Source organism: Atractosteus spatula, chromosome 4 (genome assembly GCF_055471065.1).
Source record: "Atractosteus spatula isolate fAtrSpa1 chromosome 4, fAtrSpa1.hap1, whole genome shotgun sequence".
NCBI lineage: Eukaryota > Metazoa > Chordata > Actinopteri > Semionotiformes > Lepisosteidae > Atractosteus > Atractosteus spatula.
This window is the reverse complement of record NC_142709.1, coordinates 4,282,363-4,310,050: the sequence shown is the minus strand read 5'-3', so window position 1 is coordinate 4,310,050 and position 27,688 is coordinate 4,282,363. Positions and strand designations below refer to the sequence as shown.

At 38.6% G+C, this 27,688-nt stretch overlaps 1 protein-coding gene across 8 annotated transcripts in view; it reads left to right on the top strand.

Annotated features, from left to right (window-relative positions):
- Window positions 1-27,688, top strand: part of dmd (dystrophin) — a 721,300-nt gene that overhangs the window by 601,061 nt on the left and 92,551 nt on the right. For all 8 annotated transcript variants that reach the window (XM_088914984.1, XM_088914986.1, XM_088914981.1 and 5 more), the window contains 2 exons: window positions 14,925-15,003; window positions 18,521-18,581. In XM_088914984.1, coding sequence (XP_088771110.1) covers window positions 14,925-15,003; window positions 18,521-18,581 — 140 coding nt within the window. The remainder of the gene's footprint in view (window positions 1-14,924; window positions 15,004-18,520; window positions 18,582-27,688) is intronic.

The following is a 27,688-nucleotide window of genomic DNA, read 5'->3' as shown; positions in this document are numbered from 1 at the left end:
TCAACCCACTCAGAATATTTTCCCTAGCCATGTAGTAGAGGTAGAGAGGTGTGGGGCAGCCTTTGAAGGTTTTTAGCTGCTCTCTGTTTTCTGTTCATGAATATGGTCACAGGCCTTGGCATTGCTCTGTATACAGTACACCGCTACCAGAGTTCATGACACACCTTCCTGCCTTGAATCCCGAACAGTTCTGCTCCAATTCCCTTTCCCGAAATGTCCAGTGCTCTAGTGCCGAGGTACTGACCACAGAGCTAGTGACTGTGACCTCTGACATACAGTAGTGAACGATGCGGTCTGTTTTTAGCTATTCGTGAAAGCTAAAAAGAAACCAGTTTTGTTACTGTATCTCCATACGTGTAATCAGTGGATGAGTCTAATTTCCATTATACTTTCATTAAAAAAGAAAAAGAAAAGGATCTTATTAGATAACAGTTAGAATTTGTACTCAACCTTATTCTGCATGGCATTTTAAATTGTTTAAATATTCATTTAAAAATCAAAGTGAAAGTAATTGAATCTAACACTTGTCCTTATTTATTATTATTTCAATAAAATATGAACAAAAATGTATTTAGGAATCACTTATTGACACCGAGTATTGCGGTTCATTGGAACAAACTATCCAAGCCCACTTTAGAAGCTGACTCCCCTGGGCATCGTTAAAAACAAGTTTAAGTAGGGTTTTGGGGGGATCAATAGTACCAGCAATAAATAAATCAAAAACTTTTATAACTTTACATTCTAAGACATAATTCCATTTAATTTCCAATCTTAATAGACAGTCATTTATAGAGGAAGAAACTCCATGAGCGAGAGATGTGTATATTTTCTTCTTCAGTATAAGTTGTGGATTTATAAACATTTACACATACTGTATGTGCAATTGATACACATTAAAGAAAAACTGATTACTATCTTGGCTTAAAATGATTAATCGTGAAAACTAATTAATGAATTTAATTAGTTTTGCACCACTTCTAAACAACTGTCACTTTATAATCCTTTATCCATAATCAATCTGAGAGGAATCTGTGTCTTTAATTTCCTCTCTTCCGCTGATAAAGTTGTAATTAAAGTCCAAGCACCTCAGAGATGAAATGCTGCTAAAGTTGCCTGATACTTGCTGTCCTTACCACTTGAACAGAATGCATTGTGTGGTTCGGTGTTTAATTTTAAACTTCTCTCTTTGTAATACAACTGTGTCCTATGTTTGAAGTTGTACCCCTTTTTTACAAGATCTTTTTTAAAAGGCTGAGAAAAAAAACACTTTTTAAAATTCATATAATTCTGGCAAGTAAAGGCCATCAGTTCTAATTAGCTGCAAAAATTAATCAAAGCCTTAGTATGCAACTGGATTTCAAACCACAGAAGAGTCCTGAGATGCAGGGAACCCTGTAGACCAGACTAAGCCAGATGAGTTTATAAAGACTAAAGGAATGGCTGCAGTGCCACATACAGCAGTTGTTCATCACTGTGTGTGTAGCTCCTCATAGTCAAAGGTAATAAGAGAAACACTTTTTCCTTTACAAAAATATTAGTGTTAACAGATGGCATTCTTAAAAATGCCCCGAACACAGTGACCAGCAGAGGGCGATATTATCACATATCTGAGGCTGGACTTTATTACTGACATCTTCACCACCTAATTGTAATGGTTCCCCTTTATACCTTGAAGCTAAATGCCACATTATGGTGACACTTTCATGCTTTAGTTTTTTTTTTGTTTTCTCTGGCTTTTATATGTCTTTTGTCTTCATTTTTTTAAGATGCAGAACCTTTTCGTTCAGTGGACCTTGAACGAAACACAGTTTTAGAACCACTGTGTTAAAATACCCCACTGGTTTAAAAGAATCCAAGGAAAAATGTTACAAATTTTATGTTTTTGTTTTAACGTATTTTAAAAAGTGGAAGTACAAAATATTCCTTGGAATATTGTGCAAAGCACAAACTGTTTTGAAACTTATATCCAAATGTTTGAAGTCTACTAATGCAGAAATGCAGAAAATAGAATCATGCCATCCATACCTGCAAAAGGTCTTTGAATATGACTGAGGTGTAAAAAGTTAAGCCAACAGCAATTTCATAGTCTCCAAGCCTGGTCCTGGAGAGCCCCAGTCTAATTAGTCTTATAAGTCACTTCTCTTTAAAGATTGACAACACCTATTGACGAATCAAGCAAGTAATTTGTTTAATTGAGAGAACTCGGATCCCTGAAGAGTACTTGGATTTAGTCCTGAATGATCTCTAAAATTACTTAATAAATCACCTGTTTAATTGATCACAATAAAATTGTTCCCATATCTTTAGAAACTGGTGATTGAAGCTCTCCAGGATCAGGGTTGGAGATCTCTGTCATAGTCTGTCAAACCATCAACTCGGCCATATTTCCAGATTCAGTCAGCCAAAAATGGATTTTAATCATTCAAGTAGCTGTCACATGAGTAGGTTTACTTTGTATTCAATATTTTTTGCATGTGGTAAGTGGGTGAAAAATGTTAAAGTGGAATTGTTGGATGATTATCTGACCTTTTCAGAGTTGAAAATACGTAGCAATTAACTTCACCACTGAATGAAACAGTGAATGAAGAGTTTCTGCATTATATTTACAAAGAATTCACTGGCATTTCATTTTACCTGACACCCCTTTAACTGTTAAAAGGACTTGCAGTTGTCTTTAACATACAGTGTTTATGTCATATTACTTCAATTACAGTTTGATCATCTAAAGTGTTTAAGGGTATTATTATTTGCAGTTGTAACACTGATGGTAGTGCGTAGCTACAGCACATTTACAATAATTTTCTGAGTTCAAAGAAAGAAAAGTAGTTCCTTCCAGAATTTTGAAACACAAGAATCTATAAGGGCTGATACATATTTGTTTGAAGCATGAATACATTCATAATGATTATTCATAATGATCATGATGTCATAATATTGTGTTTGGACCTATTAAATATTATATAACATGCAGCCCTTTCTATTATGGTGGAGGCTGCACATTGGTGGTGGTGGAAGGAGGTCCCCATTACCTGTAAAGCGCTTTGAGTGGAGTGTCCAGAAAAAGCGCTATATAAGTGTAAGCAATTATTATTATTATTATTATTATTATTATTAATAATAATAATAATAATAATAATAATAATAATAATAATATTACAAATAAGGATATTAATGTGAGAAAGAAAATAATGAAGAGATGAGAAAGAATCACAGGAGCATTAAATTGGTTTCAGTCTTGAGCCTCCTGTCAAATTCCAAACATCTCACATAAGTTAGCAGAACAGGTCTCTGTGCCATACAAACTTCATTCTTGGTAGATTAAGCAATTTAAAGATAATCCTTATTTCAAATCAGTGTGTCCATCCACATATCTACATTAATGTATTTCTATGAATACAATTCCACACAAGTATTTATTTCATATATTATATATTAATGTTCAGGCTCCAGTTTCTAGCAATTATTCTGGTATAATTGTGTTTTAATATATTTTGAGCCAATGCAGTCTCGTAATTTAATGCAGGAAAAAGCTATTAGGCAAATCTTAGCTTTTTTCACTCAGCAACTGTAATTAACTTTTTGCTGCTGCTGAGACACAGAAGGAAGATGGCCATTTGACATTTTATCAAGTTTGTGACTGATCCCCCATCCTGAATTAATCATTATCATTCACACCATTCCTAATTATGCTATCACATTATTTCATTACTTTAGAAATTAATTTGTCAATTCAAGATATGCATCCTAGGATGGGATTTATGTCTGGTTCAATGAAGAGGCACTGTTGTGTACCAACAGAGCAGAATAAAATTTTTTTTTAAACTCACCCCTATGAGGTTTTTTAGCACAAATAATTATTCTTGTTTCAGTATAAAGCCAAACTAATTAACAGCTATTTCATTCCCTCAATCGACTAGCTGTTATTCTTTTTTGTAGTTTGCTTTATGAGTCAGGTATACAGAAGAAGAGCACACAGATCTTGTGTTGGCTGGCTGGTTGGGTCTATTTACAGTATATATTGACTTCCAGTCACTTTTACCCCAAAGCACATGTACACATACTGTAAGAGGGGACCTACTCCATGCACCAGAGTGGTGGCACTGTGGCTAGGGATCTGCGCCTGTGGCTGGGAGGTTGCTGGTTCAAATCCCATGTCCGGCAGAGGAATCCTACTCTGTTGGCCCCCTGAGCAAAGCCCTTAACCCCATCTGCTCCAGGGGTGCTGTGTAAATGGCTGACCCTGTGCTCTGACCCCCAGTTTCTCTCCCTGTCTGTGTGTCTGATGGAGAGCAAGCTGGGGTATGTGAAAAGACAAATTCCTAATGCAAGAAATTGTATATGGCCAATAAAGTTATCATATCTTACCTTTGAATTGCACCTCCTACAGTACCTAGGTAAATTGAGGAAACCTGTATGTTCCAGCAAACCAATTAGATCACAGCATATCAGGGAGATCAGGCTTGAGAGATGAGTCACATTGCCCAAACTCAGAGTGGAATTCATCCACCCAGGACACCATGGTTAATAACCTAGCCTTACTAACTTTGGTGTGGGATATTTCTGTAGGAATCCCACTTATTCTCATGTAATATTAATAATTAAATTACTTAATTTAATTATTAATATTACATGAGAATATTAATAATTTTATTACTCTGAGAATAATGAGTTTGAAGTCCAGGGTGTAAAGCGGGCAGCTGGGCAATCTCCTATCTGATCCAGTAGGATCTGCTATCGCCTCAAACGTACAGTACAGTATAAAATGTACTTGCTGGAAGCTGAAGAATTTGTAAGCCATATGGCTAGTTAGGGACACAGTGACCAATTATTTTAGTTTGTTTTGGGTAAGAGAAGAACAGATAGTTCTTAAATACATATATTTAAATACATACTTTAATTCTGAAAAAGTGCTGGTGGGCAAATGGGGCACACACAAGAAAGTCTGAAGAAAAGTGGATAATTTTGCACAGGACATTGGCAGCAGTATTGTAAGGATGTTATTCAGGCAATAAGACAACAAAAGCCTTTTTACGGACTTTGCTGTTATATTTCAAAAGAGCACCTGTGATCATTGGTGAATGTAGTAGAGGCAGAAAGGTCCATTAATTAGCTGTATTGTTTGATGGACCTGAAGGGAAACAGTGTCATAGCTGAGCCTTTCTAATGTATCGGCAGTCATAGAGAGTGCTTTAATATGGACCATTAGCATTGATTGTTTAAGAAGCAGTCAGTAAATCTGGGTGAGCCCCAATTCAATTGATTGTTTGTGCTCAGCCTGTGTGAAGAGTGCTAGAATCTCTTATAACCACTCAGTGAGTGTGTCCTAAATAAATTACACCACTGCAGATGTGAGCCTGGAAGTCCAGCTCGGAGGCATTCTTGTAGCGGTTGATTACTTTATATTACCGTAAATGAAAATGATTAATTGTTTGCAGTTTACTTCAAAGTTATTGAGTTGTTGTAAAGCAATCCACACAGCTCTGATTTCGCAAATAAAGGAGCCTTTAAACTCATTTAAATTCCCTTAGCTTTTCCCCTCTTCTGTACACGTATATAAATGAGCGTAGTCCTAATTACAGACATCACTCCTTTCCAGAAATATCTTCTTGTTTGAAGATGTCTGCGTTTAATAATGTCACTTGCGATACAGAAATATCCATGCCCTTTAGGAACTAAAATCAAAACAATAAGGATAATGACATAAAACAAATTACAAACCTAATCTAACCTAATATAGTTTGGTAGTTAGTAGTTAATTAAGCCAAGGAACTCATCTAGCTGTTTCTTGAATGACGCCAGGATTTCAGCTTCAATACCATGGTGGAGTAGCTTATTCCATATTCCCACGGGCCTTTGGATAAAGAAATGCCTCCTGTTCTCAGTTTTAAATGTAGTTCCACAAGTTTCCACTTGCGAGTGAATTGTGCTCTAATCACATAAAATAATGTTATACTTGCTGCCTATCGATGTTAGCTACTGAAACGAAGACCTTTTTCCATGAGCTTCTATCCCCAGTTGATTTGTAAGATATTCCTGTCAGGGGGTGCTGGCATTAGCATGACATTAGGGTGGCAAGAAATTGAGTGTTTGCTCTTCGTTAGCCACCGGGAGCAGATCAGTTTCCTTTGTGTAATTAGTTCTCAGGATCTCAGGATTTATCAGTCAGTTACAGGGGCTCAGGGTGTGGTTGCAGCACGACCACGAAGGGTTTTAGTTTTGCTAATGTACTGTACATCAGGGTGCAGAATATTGTTAATTCAACGAAGGAAAACCACCACTTGACTGCGCTCTCATAACAACTCATTTAATTTCCCTTGGTCTGTTTGCTTTCTCTGCACAAACACAGCTGTTCAGCTTCACAAGCAGCAACTGTTACAGAGGACTAAAAAATAAAGTGTGTTTGGCGGAGGGGGTCAGACCTTCCTTTTTTTCTCTCTTGTTTGCTTTCCAGTAGGGATGGAAAATGCGAGTTAGCGTTCGTAGGCATGCCGGCTTTCTTTGACATTCAGTACAAAAGCCCTTCAGCAAACGGGTGGGGAGGGGGGGACTGCAAACTCAGTGTGAACATCCTGAGAAACAAGCTTCTTAATGAATGCAGTCGTGTACCGGCATGCCTCAGCAGCTCCGTAATTTATCAGCAATTTGGAGCTTTCTCTGCAGTTTTCCATTCATTCTGCACATCAGCTCGAAGAAAGTCATTAGGAGTTGGACTCATCTCCTTTTACTGCTCCTGAGTGACTGAAAGAAAAACAGTGTCATAAAAAGAGCCACCCCAACAGGGTTTCTGTGAAATCGATGGTCTGTATTTGCTCAGCGCAGAACAATATGTGTCCTCGCTGTGTGCCTTTTTTGTTAAGTGTTTGTGTTTCTGATTTTTAGGATGTTGGGTTAAATTTGCATTTCACTTTGCACTAATGTTGCTATTTACACAGGCCTGTTTACCAGGGGGAGTGAGCTTAGTGTTTGATATTTAAAAATGAAGAACATTGTGTTAGGAAAACTCACCAAGCAATGGACCTATTTTATGAAAAAATTGAAGGGCAGCATTCAAGTTCAAACATGACTTCTTTAAGTTGTGGAGCCTTCTTCGGGTGTAAAGGCTCCACAGCTGAAACATTGTGTTTAATTTGTTCTCTTTCCAGTATGGAATAAACCTATTACCTGTTCCTTTGTAGCCTATGCATGCTGACGCAGCTACCCACCTGAACCTCTTTAAGTTGTTTCTTTTTTAGTCTGGATATATGTTAAACTATTTTCATATAGTAGGGTCAAAATGTAAATATATCAGTTTTGAGTTTGCTGCTTAGTCTAGCTCTGACTGCAGTCATGTGTGTTTGAAAATTGTAGATGCAGATCATGATCTGTATCACATTAAAGCAACACATTAAAGTCCTGGACATTTCTTAGCTGGTCAGTAAAGTGTGAATGACAGCTGAACAAAATAATGTTTTGGGCCAAATTAAGTTTATTAAAACAGTATCAGGGTGTGAACACAAGCATTCATTCATATGCTTCTGTGCTCTTAGTTATCTTCAGTAAGTGAAGTGTTCTAACTACCTCATCCATGTGGTCAGGCTGTCACCCCACAAACAAAGCGAGTTAAAGCCAAACATGCAAACATCCATAAAGGCTCTTTGTCACAGTCGTGTTGTTGAAGTTTATCTGTAACTACTGAACTTCAAGTTTGTCCATTTCAGCAAAACAAGAAGTTCATGAAAGTTCCTGCATCTAAAACTTTAAAACTCCTAAGAACATTTTCATCAGCTTACTGGTAGCTCCTTGGAGCTTTGTGACAGACAAAAGCGTTTGAGCACTTTGTGCTTTCTGTAAAATAAAAAAAGAAAAACACAAAGCATCAAGTTATCAGATGTAGTTTTATAGTCCTGCATACCAATGAAGTATACAGCAAAGTCAACAAGGGAGTTAGCAAAGAGTGAAATGATGAAGGATTTTGGCATCGCAGCCACCTGACCTGATTAGGCTTTGAATGACATAGGTGGATCATAGGGAAGTTGCTTGCATCACACAATTCTCTGCTAACAATTCATCTGAGGCTGCAGAAAAAGACTCACATACACAATACAAGTCATGAAAGGACACAATGTACAGTACTCTGTGTAGTCATACAGTACTATATGAATTGCATTTGTGCATGTAATTGCATTTATATTTAAATTATACTGTGTGTGATTTGAACAATTTATAGTTTCTACCTCAATATTCTACTCTATTTAAAGAATACTCTTGGAATTAAAGTATTCATGATAGAAAGCAAATTTGACAAATTAAACATTTCCTAATCTTTCTTAAACTTATACTTTCCTATTCTTGAGATGCTTCTGTGACTCCCAAGTAGAGGAAGAGACCCCCTCTTTCTCAGGAGCTGCTGCCTCAATTGAATTTAAACTTGAAATGATCATTTTTTCACCCACAACAGGTCATTTACTTTTTTTTAGTAAAACATAACCTCTAACACAATCTGTTCCTGTTCAATGACTTTTTGGTCAGTTAACTGCACACCAGTTAGGTATCACTCTAGTGACAGTATAGTTCACATATGGCATAACATAGCGTAGCATGAACCACAATGGGTGCCTAACTGGAATTCGGACTGCCATGTCATGGGAACCACAGACTGACTTGACACTTTCTGAAGGTGTTGTCATACCCAGATCTGCTTCTGAACTGCACCTCGCAGGTTAATTGTGTCCTAAGATTGCATCAATAAAATGGTTATGAAACACATTAGACTACAACAGTCTGATGCTTCAATATAATTGTTATAAAAGGATGATATTTAAAATGTATTCCTAAAATCCTACCATCACATCCAGTGTTATATTTTTTCCTTTTCCTTTATTTTTTCTTTTTGTATGGCATTAAACGGATCCATTCACGGTGTAAACGGAGTATTCACGGAGTAATTGAATTCTACTGTTATCTTGTTCTCCAAGAGGACCTCGCTGTGTTTGAAGTCAGGTTTCTAAAGAAGAATGGGAAACAGATCAATTCGCAGAGTGTAATTTTACAGAAACAGCCTTGGAGTGCTTTGGCTGCTTGGAGTGTGTGTAGAAAGAATGGGTCTTTTCAAAGCCAGAGGACTGCTGCAGCAGACTATAAAGGACCTGGTTTCGCTGACACAGGGGGCATATTCCAGTGTTATTAACCAAGGTCACGAGTCCAAGGCAAGTCTCTAATGCAAAATATCAGCTCTACTTTCTGTAGGAATACCTGGGCTGATACAGCACTTACCGCAGAGACCAAGAAAGCTTCAAAAGCAGTTTTCAGGGGCCAGGAGCTGAGCATCATACAATGTATTTTACCTCCAGTGCCATGTTTCAACAAATGGCAGAGAAAAGGTCTAAGTTCAGATCTGAATTGTGAATTCAAAAACCACCAGGGAACAAAAGGGCCGGTGTCCTGACCACATTTTCCCCCTGGCCTTTACCAATCATGACCCTCTAATAATCCCCCTCTCTGAACTGGCTTCATCACTCTGCTCTCCTCCCCACTGAGAGCTGGTGTGTGGGGAGCGGACTGGAGCATCATCCAGGTGGGGCTGCACACTGGTGGTGATGGAGGGGATCCCCATTACCTGTAAAGCACTTTGAGTGGGGTGTCTGGAATATTATTATTAATATTATTATTATTGTTGTTGTTGTTGTTATTATTATTATTAGATTATTAGAAAAGACAGTGTGAGAAATTAAGTATTCATAAAATATACCATACTGTACCAATTTTAACAGAAATACATATGATAATGCCAAATACTCATTTGCATATGAGCACTGGAGGTGGAGGTGATGTGGTCAGCTTCACACTCCAGCCTGTTACCCCCAAGGTTAACCCCCAGTACTCATTTGGAAAGCAGGCTGAGTGGACCTGGGAGCCTTCTAGAAGGAATTAGAGCTCTATCACTTGCCCCTACCCAGGATTGAACCCAGGACCTTCTGGGTAGGAGCTAGACACCCTTGCCATCTGAGCTACCACAGCTCCATGGGTGCTAGTAGTATAGCATCAATCAAAGCATGGTTGTAGGGAGTGTACATAGAAATTGGTGAGTGTGTCATTGATGATGTGGATCGAGGAAATCGAGGCAAAAGCACAATGTTATACAGATACACAATTATACAATACCATATCTCCTTTTAAGGAGAGAGACAGTATCCCAGATGTAGCCCCTTGTTGAATGCCATTTAGTTGTGACATGAAAGAATGGAATAATTTATATAAATATAATATTGTAAACCTGAACTTCTGTTAGGTCTGCTCTGTACTGTGTTGCATTTTGGGAATCTACAACTAATCTAATAAGAACCATTGGTACTTTCAGTAAATGTCTTCTTGCATTTTTTTTACTTTCCCAATCGTCACATTCTTGAATGGGTTATTTAAAATTTAAATATTTTATTAAGTATTTGTGTCTGCTAGGATGTATCAAACAGTCGGTTTTTAGTTGTAATGTGCGCTCTACTGTGATACATGTTAATTGAAAATAATTACAGTCCAACAATTATGTAACTCTAAAAGATACAATTGAGTTCTCTTGTTTCCATAACTCTAATCAGGTTTCCATGGAAACCTCCAGAATCTCAGGGAAAATGAAGGAGGGGGGAGATATCTCCAAGGTAATGTATATTCTTCAGTTTCACCAGGAACCATCCTTAAAGTGAAGCTCCATTTTCGCTGAAAGAAAAGGTCTTTTTGGTTTTTATCCTCTTTAAAAACCATTTGTCATTCCCGCCTTACCTTTTATCCTGAGTGTTGTCATGTAAAAATGTGCCTTTTGGTTTGGATGACATCGGTTTGTAATCCTGCGCGTTAGCATCTTTCATCAGTGGATATACAAATATCCAAAAAAACCTGCCATTCCTCTGCATTGTGCTCACCTCAGCATCTCTTCAGTATGAAACCACCCCCAGCAGTACTGATCCATCTTTCTTCCCATTGCAACATTTTCCATCTCACTCACTGTCTTCCTTCCCTGATCTTTGCAAATATCTACATCTGATCATAAATTCTCTTTCGCTTTTAAGACTCTTACTCTAAAGCATCTTATTTGAATATGGTTTTTGCATTATTCCCCTGCATGAAGGGTCCCATAAACAAGAACAAATCACATCATATTTTGTTTGGGGTTGTTTGGTAGTGAAATCATTCTTGGTCCCTTCAACAAGTTGTAGATTAAATCATAAAGTGATATTTTATCTCAAAGTGCTTAGATGGCAGTTGTCCAAAACTGCTGAATTTGTCAAAATCTTAAGACTTGTACAGCAACAGGAATATATTGTCATTTTCAGGACTTTGAGTGCTGCAATTCTGATGACCTAAGAATAACTGAGTTGTTTTTTTCTCAGTCTTATGTTTGATCCCTTAAGGCAGTGCTGATCCCTCGTTCATGATAACATGGAGACAATAGAAGCCCACTTGGAGAGCACATCAATGATAATACCAAAATGTCTTCTGGTGGAAAAATCAGATCCATTTGTTTTAAAAAAATGTCAAAAACATATGACCCACACCCTACCCCCTGACAGCTATATTCAATCAGCTCCACTAAGATTTGTAATCAGTTTCATCACATGCAACTCCAATGAATCTGTGACAGTTCTGCACCAACACTTGTTTGAATCCAGTCAAGGACACAGTCTGAATCAAAAGTAAAAGTATCTGTTTTCTTTCTGGTGAAAATTTGCATAAGGCAAAATATAGCATGGACAATGATTTTATATGAATAAAACACATAGTACCTAATTTCAGTTTTTGCATTATTTTTTATAAACGAATTAACTAGCTTTTTAGGTACTTTCAGGTTCTCATAGAAAGGTTTTTTATCTAACATGAATTGGTGAAGTTTAAGCCTTTTATGCTACATCCCAATGTAATATATCCAATGCACCAATTGCAATGCACATGAACAGAATGACCCAAAAATAAACTTCCACAAGTTAATTCACACCCCAGAAATGTATCAGTGACCATGTTGGAATATTCTACTGGCTAGATTCTAGTGATATCTGGACAATTAGGAAGACAGGGTTAGCTTTGCAAGTTAGTGCTGGTAAACAGATACTCTAGCTAACGGATGTATACAGTTTAGGTTTTAGCATCCTTCTGGTGTTGGTCTGCAGCTATGCACAAGGATGCTGGTAATGATTTACAAATTAGATGGTGCACCATTTACTCCATCTGTCACTTTGCACATGTTGCCTTGAGCAGTATCTTGCCAAGGCTTCCATATGGACCAAACAGAAGCTGGAAACAAAAGTGGAAATCAAACTCTTGGAAACTTTGGCAATTACATGCTGTATATAATGATAAAAACCGGAAGACTGCAAAGCAGGGGACACCAAATGATTGGTCTTTTGTCCTGGCTTTTTCTTTGTCAGCCTGTTACTCTTTCCTTAAACTGTTCTAACCTGCAGCAGACTGTTGCTGACAGTTCGTATGTATTTATTAGGAAACAGTATTGAGGTATCAGGTTCTGTTGTCTGTCGTGATTGGAATTTTAACTTTGGGTTCTTTCACATCAAAGTGTCCCAAAAGCTCTGCACAGAGGTGAAGTTTCATAGAAAGTTAAATTCCAGCGACATATTGGAAATGGCACTGCCTTGACAAATGCCGTGACAAATGTAAATTGCTTTTATTCTGTAGCTAAAGCATAAACTGCATTTGAGATAGTCATTTTTTTTCCCATGCTGCTTCTAAAAGTAAACTGCGATAAAATGTTCTTGTATTGTTCACACACAAGCAGATAATACAATCAGTGAGGAAGAGAGCATTCTCAAATGTTTGAGCTCATTGTAATAAGAGAGGTTTGCCTGGAGCTGACTGGCTTTTCTCCAGCTGTAAACCACTAGACTGCAACATACTGACAGCATATGAGAGAACAACCTACAAGCCCCTTTAGTTAGTCTTATTGCATTTGGCAGTCTGTGCATGCTGAAGGTCGATATCTCATTGGAATGAATTTAAACATTGTAAGTCTTAATGTTTTTTTTTTACTTTATAAGTGAAAAATATTGAACAGAACACAATCAGTTCTTACTATAGGTTAGAACTTGCTGCATAGTAGAGTACATTTTATAATTTACAGAACAGGACCAAGCACAGCAGTGAATTAAAACTTTAGTTTGAGGCACACATTGTAACAGGATGGTCAGAGGTTCTGGCTAGAGGACCTACTGTATGCACTGAACTTAAGGTCTGCAGAGGCAAGCTTAGGGAGAAGGATAGTATCTGGTTTGTCAGCATCATACTGTACGTACTGTAGCAGGGACTTGTGTAAGAGGCAGAACAGAGCTGAACACCAGAGCCACAGCCTTATCACTCATACACCATAGTTTAACCCTGGCAGAAAGGGAAACTGGGTGGGTACTGACGTCAAAAAACTGTCATGGGTTTTTCTTACCTTTCTTCGCTTGTCATGCCCTGGAATTTGAACGTAGCTTTCCTACAGGCCAAAAAAATAGCCAGAGGGACAACATCAGAACTGCTTAATATTATAACTGCAGGAATCTGCATGAATTCAATTCTATGTAACAGTATCCTGCTAGATTTTAATGACCCTGTATAATTTGATATAGAAATGCAATGAAATAGGAAATGATGGCTTTCCTATGGATGGATTGAAGGCATACAGTAGTGCAGGAACATAGAACACACCTTTGCATTGCTATAAAGAAGAAGAATCTTGGAACTATAATCTCTAATGTATGATCATTCCCTCAGGTAGAGATTTTAATTTGTTATGCCCCCAATTACAGTTTTCTTGATCATGTTATTGCTTTGCTGTGAGAATTGTATATCACTCAATACCTACAAGGGTTTTTGAAATGGGTGCACCTATAATATACAATTCTGAATTAATTCCTCTTTACTCAGACACATTCGTGAACCCTTTCTTTCTGATACCAAGATGTCTGCCTTTTTGGGGGACGCGTTGATTGTGCATTGATTGATGTGATGTCCCTTTGGACATACTCTAAAAGTGCAAATACTGTATACAGCCATTGAAGTCTCCATTCTATATATTTGCTTGTAACTGAAGGAGATTGTTCTTATAAATAATAAATAAAAGCAAGTTATGAAGCAAAAGAAAAAATGGAAAGATCATTTAGAATTCAGGATTATTAACAAGCATGAGAGGGATAACCCTTATGTGAATTTTAGTAGTTTAAAAGTACACTTAGTTAATAGCATAAAGGCCAGAGTATGTCACGTTGAATGGAGTTCTATTCAATCCCATCATCTACTGCTGTTTATGACAACAAATAAGCTAAATTGTGGGTCCCACCAATGTCCTGTGTTTATCTCTCTTCTTCGCAGTCATGAAGAAGTCAATCTGTATTTCGTATCCAACAAACTGAGACAACAAAAAATAATTAAAAACGGAAAATAAGAGGCTTAACAGAAATTCACAGGAAACATTAATTCATCAATCTCTCTTAACAGTGATAAAGCCTGTGAAGCTAGTTTTTAGATGCATCTACACTTTGTGCACTCCCTTGTTCTCACCCTGTACAAAATATTTAAAAAGTATCTTACTCAAATCTTACTTTTTTTTTCGTCCATAGACTCTGATATCTAGAGTATATTAGAACTTGGTGTCTAACCTTCATAGATAGAAATTGGGATTTGGGTCCAGGAGTATCAACTGATGTTTTTTACCAAACAATACCTTAAAGCCACTCTCCTTTCATTCTGAGCTGTGTCATGTCCTTTTATGGTCTTTTGATGTGAGAGCTGGTGATTGTAGATTTTTAGAGTCATAGTGCATTTCCATGCTTCACTTCAGGACATTCCTGGCAGACTGCTTCCAGCGTAGCTGCCAGATTCTGAGACAAATGAGTTTAAATGACACCTACTCTGTAGTTTAACAGCACCATCCCTCCTGTGTTTCCCCATCTCTCTCTCCCCAGGTGTCCATTGAAGAGCGTCTCAAACAGCTGCATGAAGCCCACAGGGACTTTGGCCCAACTTCACAGCACTTCCTCTCCAGTAAGTTGCCATAGTAATGACATTATGCTAAACCCCTCCCACCAAGTGGAATGTGGTCACCAGTCTGGGCAAGAGGCAGGAGACAAGAAGATGCCACTGCCCCCTTTTGTTTTCTCTGTTTTTGAAATTCCTCTGAGGATAAGTATGGTGATTGAGATGGGATGAGCTGATAAACTGTACAATGCTGTCTTCACAGGAAAGATTTGTGAATGGTGGCTGAGCGAATCTTATCTGGCAGTGGAATAGTTGGTCTGCATGCCCGATTCAGCATTGTTAGTCGACTTCAGGACGAGGCGCAGACTGTTTTAGAGTCTGTAGTCTTTCTCATTATCTCATTGGCTCGCCAGTTAACGTGTGCGGCATCACTTGCAACCATCTGTCTAGCAGGATAACATGGGCTTCGGATCCAATAACAGAAACTCCGAAGGGACCTGATGAAAACCTAGTTGAAATAAAAAACACCTTTTTTTTTGTCTAATGTAAGAGATGTCCTCCATTTCGTTTCCTGTAAGTGGTGATGTGGATTTCTGTTCAGCTCTGTTCTGCTGTGCAAATCGGTGATAATGGGTGATATAACAGGAATGCACTGTTCATTATCTGCTTCATATAGTTAGTGTTAAATGAGACTAGAGAGGGCTTCATCCAGTGTGTTTTAAAAAGACGACACTATTTGTGCAAACTGGGTACATAAGTAGAAGGGGCTGTGTTTAATGTGAAGTAAATAGGTTTGGTTTATCAGGTAAACATACACTCTTTTTTCCTCAAGGGTCAAACAATTATCTTCAAAGCAGAAAAATGCTTTTTGATGACATATTGATCCGCCAATCAATGAAATTGTACAGTATGATGGGGTTAAAGAAAGAATGACACTTCCATAGTCTTTTCAGTAGTTTATTTGGATGTAATATCTACAGGATGAATGACTTGACCTTACCTGGATCAAAACATGGGATTTTTTCTGCCTATAGTACAAAATAAAATCTGCTCCAATTAATATCCCCATTATGATTCAGAAACCCCACCCAGAAAAATGCCAATTGGGAATTTAAAATGTAAAAGAGAAGCAGGTGAAAGCATTAAGTATTTCATTAAAAAGCAATAGCATAAAAAGATAAACAACCTCCCTGCTTTTAAAAGGAAGCTCTGAAAGAATGGAACAAAGAGGGTGATTAATCATCAAGTGAAAAGTCAAGCCTGGCAACTGAGGACACTGGGAAGAGAAGGAGATAAGTCAGAGGAGGGGGGTTACAGGAGAGCCGGGGGTGAGACCGGCAAAGCAGGGGAAAAGGGCTCAAGAGGCACATCGAGAGAGGAAACACGATGAAATAAAATCCTGCTTTGAAAAATATGGGAGTCCAAACACGGGATCTGGAAGTCTGGTTGTGTCAGAACCTTTCCCCGTGTCCTCGCCCTCTTTCACACCTTTGCCCACTCCCTGGAGTTATTCCAGGGTTTCTCAAGTTGAAGTGAATTTGCCTTGGTGGCAAACTAGACTCTGTTGCAGTTATTCTGTCAGTAACATAAAGGGTAAAATAATTCAAATACATTTAAAAAAATAAAATTAAAAATCATTTTAAAAATACAGTATTGATATAATATAATAGCTTACTGCGTAGTTAACATATGTCAAGCCAGGATCAAATACAATTTTGACGGGCTCAGAAGGAAGGAGGTAGAATAAAAGAACCTTCAGAAGTTACTTTTCCATTTATTCCGAATGTAGAAAAATGGCAAGAAACTTTTTTTCACACAAATCGAATACCAAACCCCTGGAAATATTGTTATATATACTGTAGCTGTCTTTACAAAAACACATTATTTTAAACATCAGTAAGACAAACCGTAAACGTAAAATCAGGGGTGGTTTAAACAGATGTGGTATGCCAAATGACCTGTGTCTAGTTTTCTTCAGTCTTGTTTTCTGTTCCCACCTGTGGTAAATACGATCTGTAAAGGGATTCTAGTAGCAGATGAAGAAAGATTTTTTTTACCTATATCCTCTTTTCACTCTCAGCTTAGTGTTCTTATGCATAAGCAGAATGAGATATACATATATTAAGTGCTTTTCCCAATCAAATCCTTCCATAACTGGGGTTAGACATTTGTTAATAGTCATGTACTTCAAATATCTGCTCTCAATACAACATATAAGTAGGCTTTAAAGTTGGAGATGACATGTCTCTGATAATTGTTTAAAAATTGTAGATAGAGGAGATGTGTTAAAAAATAAAACACAAGACATCAATTAAGAGAAATCAATACAGCTACTGGACCAACATGAATTGTTCAATATGTAATCCAAGCATTGCAATTAACTAAAACAGAGAGCTCTTAATTTTACGAGAGTTTACCACATGCCAACAAATTTGTTGTCCCCATGTACTCCTGAATGTCAACAGTGTTGGTATCTTGACAATAAAAACAGTTAAACAGGCTTGACTGCTGGAGAGAAATAAGCATGAAGCATAACTGTTGTGTAACACGTAAGTTGAGCAGTGCAAAATTATTTCCAAAAGCCGTTCATAAAAGCTGTATTAAAGAAATGCAGCCTGCAATCTAATGTCTTAATGTTCATCTTCACTGGTTTTATGGGATTTCAGCAGTGTGCTCCAAGGTGTGTTTTAGAGCTGTGGCCACAGACTGTTTTTCTCCCTTGACAAGGGTGCTTCTGTCTGAAAACAAACAGAACATGGCGACATGGACAATTTTAAAGGAAGGAATGTCAGAATGCTTGTTCTTTGACGGTGTTTCATTTAGTTTTCGGAGTGCATGATTATTTTCCACATTTACTGTATGTCTGTAATTCTGGCTTAGAACATTGCTGGAGTGCCAGTCGGGTAGAATTTATGGCTATCATATCCAAATGAAAAAGAAAATAAATGATTTTACTCAAAGTATGGGCTTGGCCATGTAGCATTTCTTATTTTTATTATTGCATGGTAGAGCAGAATGTGTTAGGTTATATGTTTGTGCAATAAATACAATGCAATGCCAATGTATGCATTTCAGAGATAAATCTTAATATGGTTAACAACTGGTCTGATGTTTCATTCTTCACTGGATAGTGAAAAAGACACATTCATTTAATTAAAAATGGGAACATAGCTAGAGTTCTTTTATCCCCTGATAGTAAAGCATTTGAGGGCAATAGTAGACTGAGGGCTAGAAATAGCACAAGAGGGATAATTGTCGTGATTCTCTTACTTTGTGGATGGTGGGGGGGACCAGAATGACAGGGTTCCTGCTTGTTCGGCTCTTTATCTGGTGTTTAAAGTGCAAGTAGACGAAGAGGTTTGCATTTATCTTTTCACTTGAGCGAGTTTAATTTCTCTCAGATTAGGGCAGAATTTTCCTGAGTGGCAGGTTAATCCTTCCTGGCTTCGCAGACAGCTGAGCAAACAGACCCCTCTCGGACAGCCTGGGTGTGAAGGGAAAAAATGTAATTCGAAAGATTAATGTTGTCTTTCCTGTTTGCTTTGAAATTGACCCTCTATGTCTGCGATTTTCTTGTTTACAGCTTCTGTCCAGGGTCCCTGGGAGAGGGCAATATCGCCAAACAAAGTGCCATACTACATCAAGTGAGTACACAAGGCACCTACATCTGATTATTAACAAAAACACTATTTATTGGGGGCGTATTAGGCCGTTTGATTAATCTTTACTTTAATGTATACATTAAGCATCAGCATTTGTGATGTTTCTTTGGAGAATGGACATTAAGAGCTTCTTACTTTGTTACTGTGGTCAAATTTGTTCAAGGAGCATGTATGAGTATTCATATTTGTGATTTTGGTCATTTCTGATTGCTTCTGAAATGTAACTCTAGCTCTAAACTAACTGCTGTATCGTTTGCGTGCTTCTATGCTGGTGTGTGAAATAGCACAGTGTTTCTGGAGGTACTGGGGTGGCTTATCAAAGAAAAAAACACTTTGAATGAAGGGTTTTTGTTTATTTTTCTAATTGCTATGATTTGCTTAATGTGTTAAATCAAGCTTTTAGTTTGCTTACTTACCACTTTAAAGAATTGAAAATGTCCTGTTTACAGCCTTTGATTAATATTTGGAGTACATTCTCCAGGTGAAAGCGCCAATATTCAAGGCTTGACTCATTTCAATATAGAGCCGGTATGAAACATTTATTTGTCTGCTGAGTTTAATATGGAGTTCTCCAGTTTCCTTTCTGTGGGTGCTTTGCTCTGTTGCTGCCGACATATGAACAGAAATGTTTAATACTGTAATCACTGCAGCAGCTATGTTGAGGGATGAACTTGTCAAACTGGTGCACACTATCAAACACCTTGGGAAATCAGTGAAACCTTTATGCTTTGCCCAGTTTGCTATTGAATATCTTTGCAACATCCTTACAGAGCGTGCATTACAGCACTGGATTTCTTGAGTGCGTGTGCAGGCACAGAAGCTGATCAATCGATCCTCCCATGTAATCAGGGTTCTATAATTGGTGTCCACCAAGTAAATCGGCAATGTACAGTAGCTAGTAACAGGAGTGAAAAGTTGGCAGTGAACCCACAAAGCTATAAATGCCTCTCATCTCCTTCATAATCTTTTATCCTTTTCATTGAAACAAATTAGAATTGCTTTTTTTCCCAACAGAGGCAGGCAACATGCATCTAAAAGGTGAATGATAAATGAATGATAAACATACTGTACGCATAGCTTATTGTTTAAATATAGATGATGTAGTATCTATACAAGTTCACTTTTGAAAGACAAAGAAAAATGACAGGGTGGTGTATATGTTGCTATTTCTATAAATTATACCCACTCTGGCTTGTCTGCACTGGGGGAGTGATGGGATGTTTCTTCACTGCACAGGTTTTGTGCAGTGCACGGTGCAGAATCACTGATGTGTCTCCAAAGATCCCTGTGGTATAGGAAAGACTGCATTTATTTAAACAGCAATTTCTTGCTACATTTGGTTAGGCAGGGGCAGCAGATTAGGTTTGCTGTCTTCTGTGCAGCCATAGCGCGTACTTCATATAATACCTCTTCTCATCACTGAGCTTGGGAACAGAGCACCAGATTCGGCCTCCTTGTGGTGTTTTTCTATTTGTTTTGTTTTACAAACAGCATCTCTCACGCTGCATGCATCTGAAGCTCTGGTATGGTTAATTATGTAGGTTGGCTCGTTAGCAACTGTGATGAATAATAATCATTCAGGTTTGTCTGAAAACGTAGTGGTGTAAAACATCTGCATTAGAAGGAGGACGTTCTTGCAGTTCTTCCACTTGAAATGTCTCTGAGAGCTCAGGCTTTCCATGTGCCTAGTCCAGTTTGGCACTATTGTTCTCAATACAGACAAGCCCAGATCCAGATCATCCACAAGCCTGAGGAAAAAGCAGAACTGAGCATTTGCCGTTGAGAATGATACCTTAAATTCTTTTCTACACTTGGCATTTTGAAAAGCTTTACTTCACTCACATGCGAATTAAACAAAACAAAGCATTAAGGCACATTCGAAAATTTGGTGTACAGTATATACTGTATATTATATGTATACTGTATATTGAGATACCAAAAAATGTCAAATTCATGGGTTATTGAGTATCCATATCAACTGCTGTTTCCCCAGGATGCTGCAGTCTATCAGGAAGTCTAGCTTCATTGTAGAGTAAAACATTCATGGGTTTCTGATTATTGTGACACATTGTCTTTTTTTAGCTCATTTTAATCCTTGACTCAAGATGACATGAGTGAGGTGTGGAAATATGTTAAAACCAAAGGGCTAAATAGAGCTTTTTCCAGTTCTCTCTGCTTGCTATGTGCTAACTATGGGACACCTAAACAGATGGGGTGGAATGGTGGCTCTGCAGCTAAGGATCTGTGCCTGTGTTTAGAAGGTTACTGGCTCAAATCCTATGGCAGAGGAATCCTACTCTGTTGGGCTCCTGAGCAAGGCCCTTAACCCCAGCTGCTCTAGGGGTGCTGTACAAAGGCTGACCCTGTGTTCTGACCCCAAGCTTTTCTCCCTGTCTGTGCGTCTCATGGAGGGCAAGCTGGTGTATGTGAAAAGATGAATTCCTAATCCAAGGAATTGTATATGGCCAATAAAGTGATCTTATCTAGATATACAGTCCTCTTTTCTCCTGCAAAACTGGCCAGTGTCACCTTCCCCGTGGGCTCTTGGCTAAGATGAAAAAATTGTTAGAACAGGGACTGAAATGGTGACCCCCCAAGCACCTCATCACTGCACCATGACATCTACTACTGTACAGAGACAGCCTTTAAAGGTCCATAGTTCTTATTGTTCGGAAGCTATTACCATGCAATTTTACCAAGTAATCATTTTCTACTCACTAGGATGAAAACAAAATTGTTGCACAAATACATTTGGGAGGAGATGTTAGTATAGCAGTTAGGGCCTCTGGAGTGCATCCTGTACATCACACAGAGGCGCAGTGTGTGGACAAAAAGTTTAACATATACAGAAGAATATCTGTATATCTAATCTTTTGTTTTCTTACCAATGCAGAGATTGAAGACGAAAAAAGTCCTATATACTATTTAAGCATAAATTACTATATAAGCATTGAAAATGTTCCCTCAAGAACCTTGGACTATGTAAGGATTTTGAATTATTGAATTGAAACTGCCAATTAGAAAGTTGACTTATTGGGTGCATATGCATGCACAGACGTCAATTAATCAATTCTCTCATTTTCATTTTGATTGTAGTTTTTTTACCACACATCCACACATCTTGGTCCTATGCTCATATACATGTTGTTGCATGTATTTCATTTATTTTGTTGGGTTTTAAATTATTTGTGCGGTTCCCAGAAATTTCTATTACATTTTTCAACATTCTGCACGCTGGAAAATTTATTGAAATTAATAACTGAAAAAAAGTCACAGCCAAAACATTGTTTTGTTTTCTTCTCTTTTCGGCATTGAATAAACCTTTACTTGTTCCAACAATAACAATTTTGAGCATCTGTGACTTTGAGATAAATGGTATTATTTAGGACTGTATTACAGTTGTACTTTGCATCTAATCAATCTCTAAAAACTAAAATATTTAAATCAGACTTGCAAACTATCCTTTGCATACTGCATTTAAGCTCAAGATGTAACATTTGATAAAACTCAAATCTTATACTAAGACTGCTATCAGATGTTCTCAGAGGGAGTAGATAGTGGGTGATAATGTTTTCACAACACCTTGAGATCCTGAAAAGTTCTTTTAAGTTCAGTAGACTGTAGTCTGTGTAAGTGAAAATAAGTACCATGTCACGTAGACATGGGAGGCAGTAGAGAACATGTAGACACTTCACTAGAGTCAAGCTGGTAGGTCTCTAGCAGTGTTCAAGAATCTGTCTGAACTGTTGCTCAGTTTATGATGAATTCTGTGTATTGGTGTGTTAGATTCCTCATGTGGTGGGTACATGACAAAGTTTGCTGGCAGGTGGAAAAAAAAAAGATGGCCTAGTACTTACCATTTTAATTTCAACACACGGAATTCCGTTTTGACAGGTAACAAGTCTATACATTGACTATATACAGTAGTTTCAGTAGTTCGATTAGATCCTAATGAAAGTAAGAGTAAGACGGATATATATATATAAAGTATTTGGCAAGGCTCATCTAGGTAAGGGAATAGTAGCCTGTCTGAGGCTTGATAAGCTGCCCATCCCCCCCCCCCCCAACTATGGCAAGGAATGAGCCAGGGAGCTGCTGCAAGGGTGTAGATGGGGAGATGCAGGGGAATGTGAGAGAGACACATGAAAGGAAGTCCTCGGTGCTAGATTTATGAGTAGGCGAGCGGAAGAGATTAGTATCTAACCTTCCTTCTGAATTTCCATTACAAGTTTTGTTATTATTCCATTTATATTGAGAGTCATTACAAACACAACAAATTAAGTTCACTATCAAACTGTACTACACAAGAAAAAAAAATATGTATTGATTTGTCTGAGACAGAAAAAAATGGACTACAAACAGTGCTCTTGCAATGCATTAATGTTCAAAGCCATTATTAAATTAAAAGAGGTTAAATGCCAGACGGGAGCATTTTTTTCAGCGAATCAGTTCAGTCTCATGTGTTCTCCTTTTGCTGCTGGCAACGCTCACACCCCGCATGGTGTTGACATTACAAGAGCGTTTGTTTCCCTCTGGGAAATCATATCCCAGTCAATGTGAAGTGCTACACACAGCTCAGCAAGTATACATAGCTGGGGATCCAAGCGACAAACGCCAATTCAGTTTATCCCAGGGTGAGGTGACACACTGGGCACGCATGTAAGGTTTGTCACAAAGTAAGGTTTGATGTGTGGGCTGAGACTTTGTCTGGACTGTGCTCTCCATCTGTACTGTATTACAGCCCATATCATCACACCTCCACCTCTGAAGCAGTCCACTTGTGCACACCTGCATTCTCTCCTTTATGCCAGATTTTAAACATGACACATCACTGACCACATTATTGCATCAATTTGCTTTTGACAGTTTTCGTTAGACTTTTTTTATGTGCCCAGGCTCAACAATGCTATACTGTGCCAGTTATTAAGCAACAAGCCAGGAGTGCGTTCAGCTCTGAAGCTTTTACCCTGGAGCCGCTGTCTTACTGGACGAGAGCTGAGCTGCACATGGAAACATCTGGGTGTCTTCGTGGCAGTGTGGGATGCAGGAATGACTGTCTCAGAGAGTCCTCAGTCAGATAGACAGGTCTTGCAATGGGATGGTGATATATCACTACCCTGGCCTCTGTCGGTCATGAGTTGACCTCATCTGAGTGTAGCTTACAGACTTGACATTGTAGACTGTCGCACACCAAATTGTCCAGTGACGCTGGACATTTACATGTCTGCACTCCCTTTACACCACACATTAGCAGTCATTGCATTTTGTTTCAGCCATGACTGGTGCACGCTACAGTCTTTATTGTACTCCATTTATACAGGAGATCTTTTATTGAAACATTTTAAGTGAATTACCTTTCTCATTCTTGCAACAGCAGCATCTCGTCTAGGATATCAACCCGGATTTGAAAGATTAAAACATGTAAATATTACTCCAAAATGGTCTCGGGGCTGAAATGGGTGACATAAATGAAACAGTGTGACCAAACCTGAAGAAATCTGTTTTTACGAGACGAGTGGCTGTTTGAACCGTTTGGCAAAAATCTACTATGTACTAATCTGGAGTACTAACACAGTGTACAACAGTCACAGTGAAGCTTGGATCAATACAATTGCAGGACTGCATTTCAGCCAAAGGAGTCAGGAACTGAGATAAAATTCAGGATACACTGGCTGCTGACAGGTACAGGCAGGTTCTGACCCTCCACGCCATTCCCTCAGGAATGTGTCTCCTAGGCCAGGGATTCATCTTTCAACATGGCAATGACCCCAGTTGTGCAACCAATGTGGTGAAATACTATTCGGAATGTAAACAGGCAGTAACGAAGGTGTCTTGGCCTGCACAAAGTCCTGATGTGTACAGGTGTTGTAAACAGGGTCAAGAAATAAGATCAGACCCGAGCTTGTTGGAGCCATCCAGTTCCAATGAACTGGAACTGGACCGATCCAATTCTTCTTCGCCCTGCTTGAGTTGCTTGTGTGCTAACCATGCAGAAAAGGGCTCAGATGCTGTGCGCCGCCTGTGACCCCCAGATCCCAGGACAGAAAAGATTTTAAGGAAGAGAGCTGGAGCTGTGCTGCTGAGGAAGACAGAAACCTCGAAACAGTCAAACTTTCAAAAAAGAAAACCGAATAAAGCGTTAGGAGTTTTAATGCAAAACCTTTTCTGTGGGCCTTGTCCGTTTGTAACTGGTGCAATTAGATGAGTGCCGTGCAATTTAGGGTGGGATTAGTTGCGCAGGGCTCCCTTCCCAGCAAACACAGCAATCCCAGCAGCCACCCTGGTGCTCACAGGCCCGTGAAGCTGTCAGTGAGCGACATGCTCATTCTGCGATCATGGCTCTGTCCCACAGTGACGTGACTCATACAAAGACGAAGGGCTCGAGAGCAGCTGGTTCGGAGCAGTCTGCCAGGGTCGTAGGGCGCGTAGCCATACTGTTCATCAAGTCGGGAAAAGAAAAACACAATTGGTGGTTCCAAAATCAGGTGGACATACTGTAGCGAAACGTGACTGGCCATTCTAAATTTAAATAAAGCATGCCGAGTAGTCATTTCACACGCTGTAAGACAGGCTGCGCCATGTGTCTCTGACTGCTTTTATCTAGATTGGATTTGTATGCTGTGGCATGTCATATTTTAAACTTTGTATGCTGCTTATGACGTTTTCATAGAACTGAGGGGACGCCAGTGTAAAAGTAAAAAAATATTCCTGATGTCACTTTAAAACACCAGATAACACATCCCCCATAGTTGGGAATGAAAACTGACAAAACTGATCGGTTACTTTCTTTGTTTCCCATCAATGAGAAGGGGACAATCTTAAAAGACGAGGATGTTTTGTGCAACACCTCACACACGAACACACACAGTAGTGTTAGACGTGCAGGCCAGCAGGGTAAATTGGCGTGTCTACAGGGCCCTACGATGGACTGTGGTCCCATCCAGGGTGTCATCTCATCTTCTGCTCCAGATTGGTCTTCAGGTTGCCTGGACCTTTACCAGCAATAGGTGTCCCCCTGATAATGGACGAATGGAATAAAATATGCAAAACGCTGTGTTATGCCACCTCAGTCACACACGTTTAGCTCTTATGTTTTCTTTCACAGGGCTTTTTGTTTACTTTCTCTGTGTGCGCACCTAATCAGCAGGCCTCAGTTGCTTATTTGATCTGTGAAGGCTTATTTGCACACCTTCTTATGCCTGGTACCGATTTTAACTACACCTCTCTCCTGGTGCATGTGCTCGGGTTCCTTTCAGACATCCCTGAAAGGTGGGCACCCAATCATCGGGTTCACAAGCAGGCTAAAGAAGACAGGATGAATTTCAGAGAGGAACTGGAAGCCCTTGGAGTGTATTATATATAATCATGGCAAAGACAAGTGCCGTATTCCGAGCCTTTCGATGCTCCATGGCACATGAAAGCAATTAAGGTTATAATGCACACCCAAGAAGTGACTTTCCACAGGGGCTTAGGCAACTTAATCAGATGTGATTTGCATAACTTCAGGCATTCGTTAAAAAAAGACATGTTCTTGCTGAGGTAGCGAAAGTTTGGTGCTAACACTAGAGCCATTTGTGGCATGGAAAATAAACTCAAAATATTACAACAGCCCACATGGGCACAAGGTGCAGTATCTGAGTGGTACAAGTAGTATAACAAAAAGGGCAATTTCCCTGTGTAAACCGTTTCCCCAGTAAAACTACTTGATTATATGGCTTTAAATTTAAATGATTGTGTTATTGGAGGATAGGAGTCTATTGCAAACGTAATTTTCTTGGTTTCGTTTGGTTTTTATTTGGGGATTGATATGTTTGCCGTGTGTTTCTATCCGTAACGCTAGAAGATTTGGCTGAAATTTGTTTCAGATGTAAAAGAAGGCGGAGAGAAAACGGTTCTCAAAGTTCTCTCCTTTCTCTTTTTGAGGAGGGGAAGATGTTAAAGTGCTTACTATTCTTACTATGACGGTACATTTTTATTTTCTTATGTTCATTCTTATGTAAAATGTCATCTTTCATAAGCACTCTGCTGGTTAGGAGAGAATAGTGATGTTTAATTTACAAGAAAAATGAGTTAAATAAGCATCAGGACTATTGATATACTGCCAGTTCATTCCATATATTGCTGATTCAATTAAAATGATACAGTTTGACTTCTTCTAACATAATGTGAACTCTCAGCTCTACTGAGTAGATCCCAGCTTTGATATGAGTCAAGGTTTCAAGATTTCAATAAGCCTTTTAAAAATCATGAAGTATCATGAGGATTGAATATGCACTATGGAATATTTCTGTATCCATCATCCAAATTACATTTTTTGTGCAGCCTTTATTGACACCTCTTTAGTTAATTGCACTTTGTGAGCTGGTTGAATAGGCCACCACCTGACAAAAGCAAGATGACAAAAACACATTTCATGAATGTGTAAAGAAAACATAAGAAAGAACAAAAATCACAGATCATTAAGTATTGATTATTGATGAAAATAGCAAATGTTTTAAAAAATTATCTTTTCATTACATTAGGGATTTATGTATAAAACATGAAAAGACTTAGCATTACGGATCATTACGCATTCTTTATTAATGAAAATATGCAGGCATACAATGTTAATTAATTTCTCACAAATCAATAAAATACCGCTTGGAAATACAATACATGTTCATGTTTTTTTGACTCGTGTGCTTTTGTCAGGGGGCCCAATACTTTGCCTCCATAACATTTGTCCCCAGGTCAAAGAAATGTTCAGTTTTTATTAGGCTACCAAATCATGTCATTACTTTGAGTAACATCTTACCATTATTGCAGTATTAAAAATTATTATTGCAGTACCGATTGCATCCTATTGCATAATACGTTAGTACCATGGTAGCTTAGTCATTTATTTACTGGCTAGTTAAATCCCAAGACCCTTCCTGGAGCTTTGTACAGTATGTGTAGGTTGTCAGCACAGGCTTATGTCATAGTTCCTGGATGCAGATTAGGAAAATGCTTATTCTGCAGAAGTACGGCATAGGCCTTCTGAGAGAAACTGTTTGCTTTGGGACATTTTCTAGGACATGTTCTTGTAAGCATGTGAGCGTGAACTAACT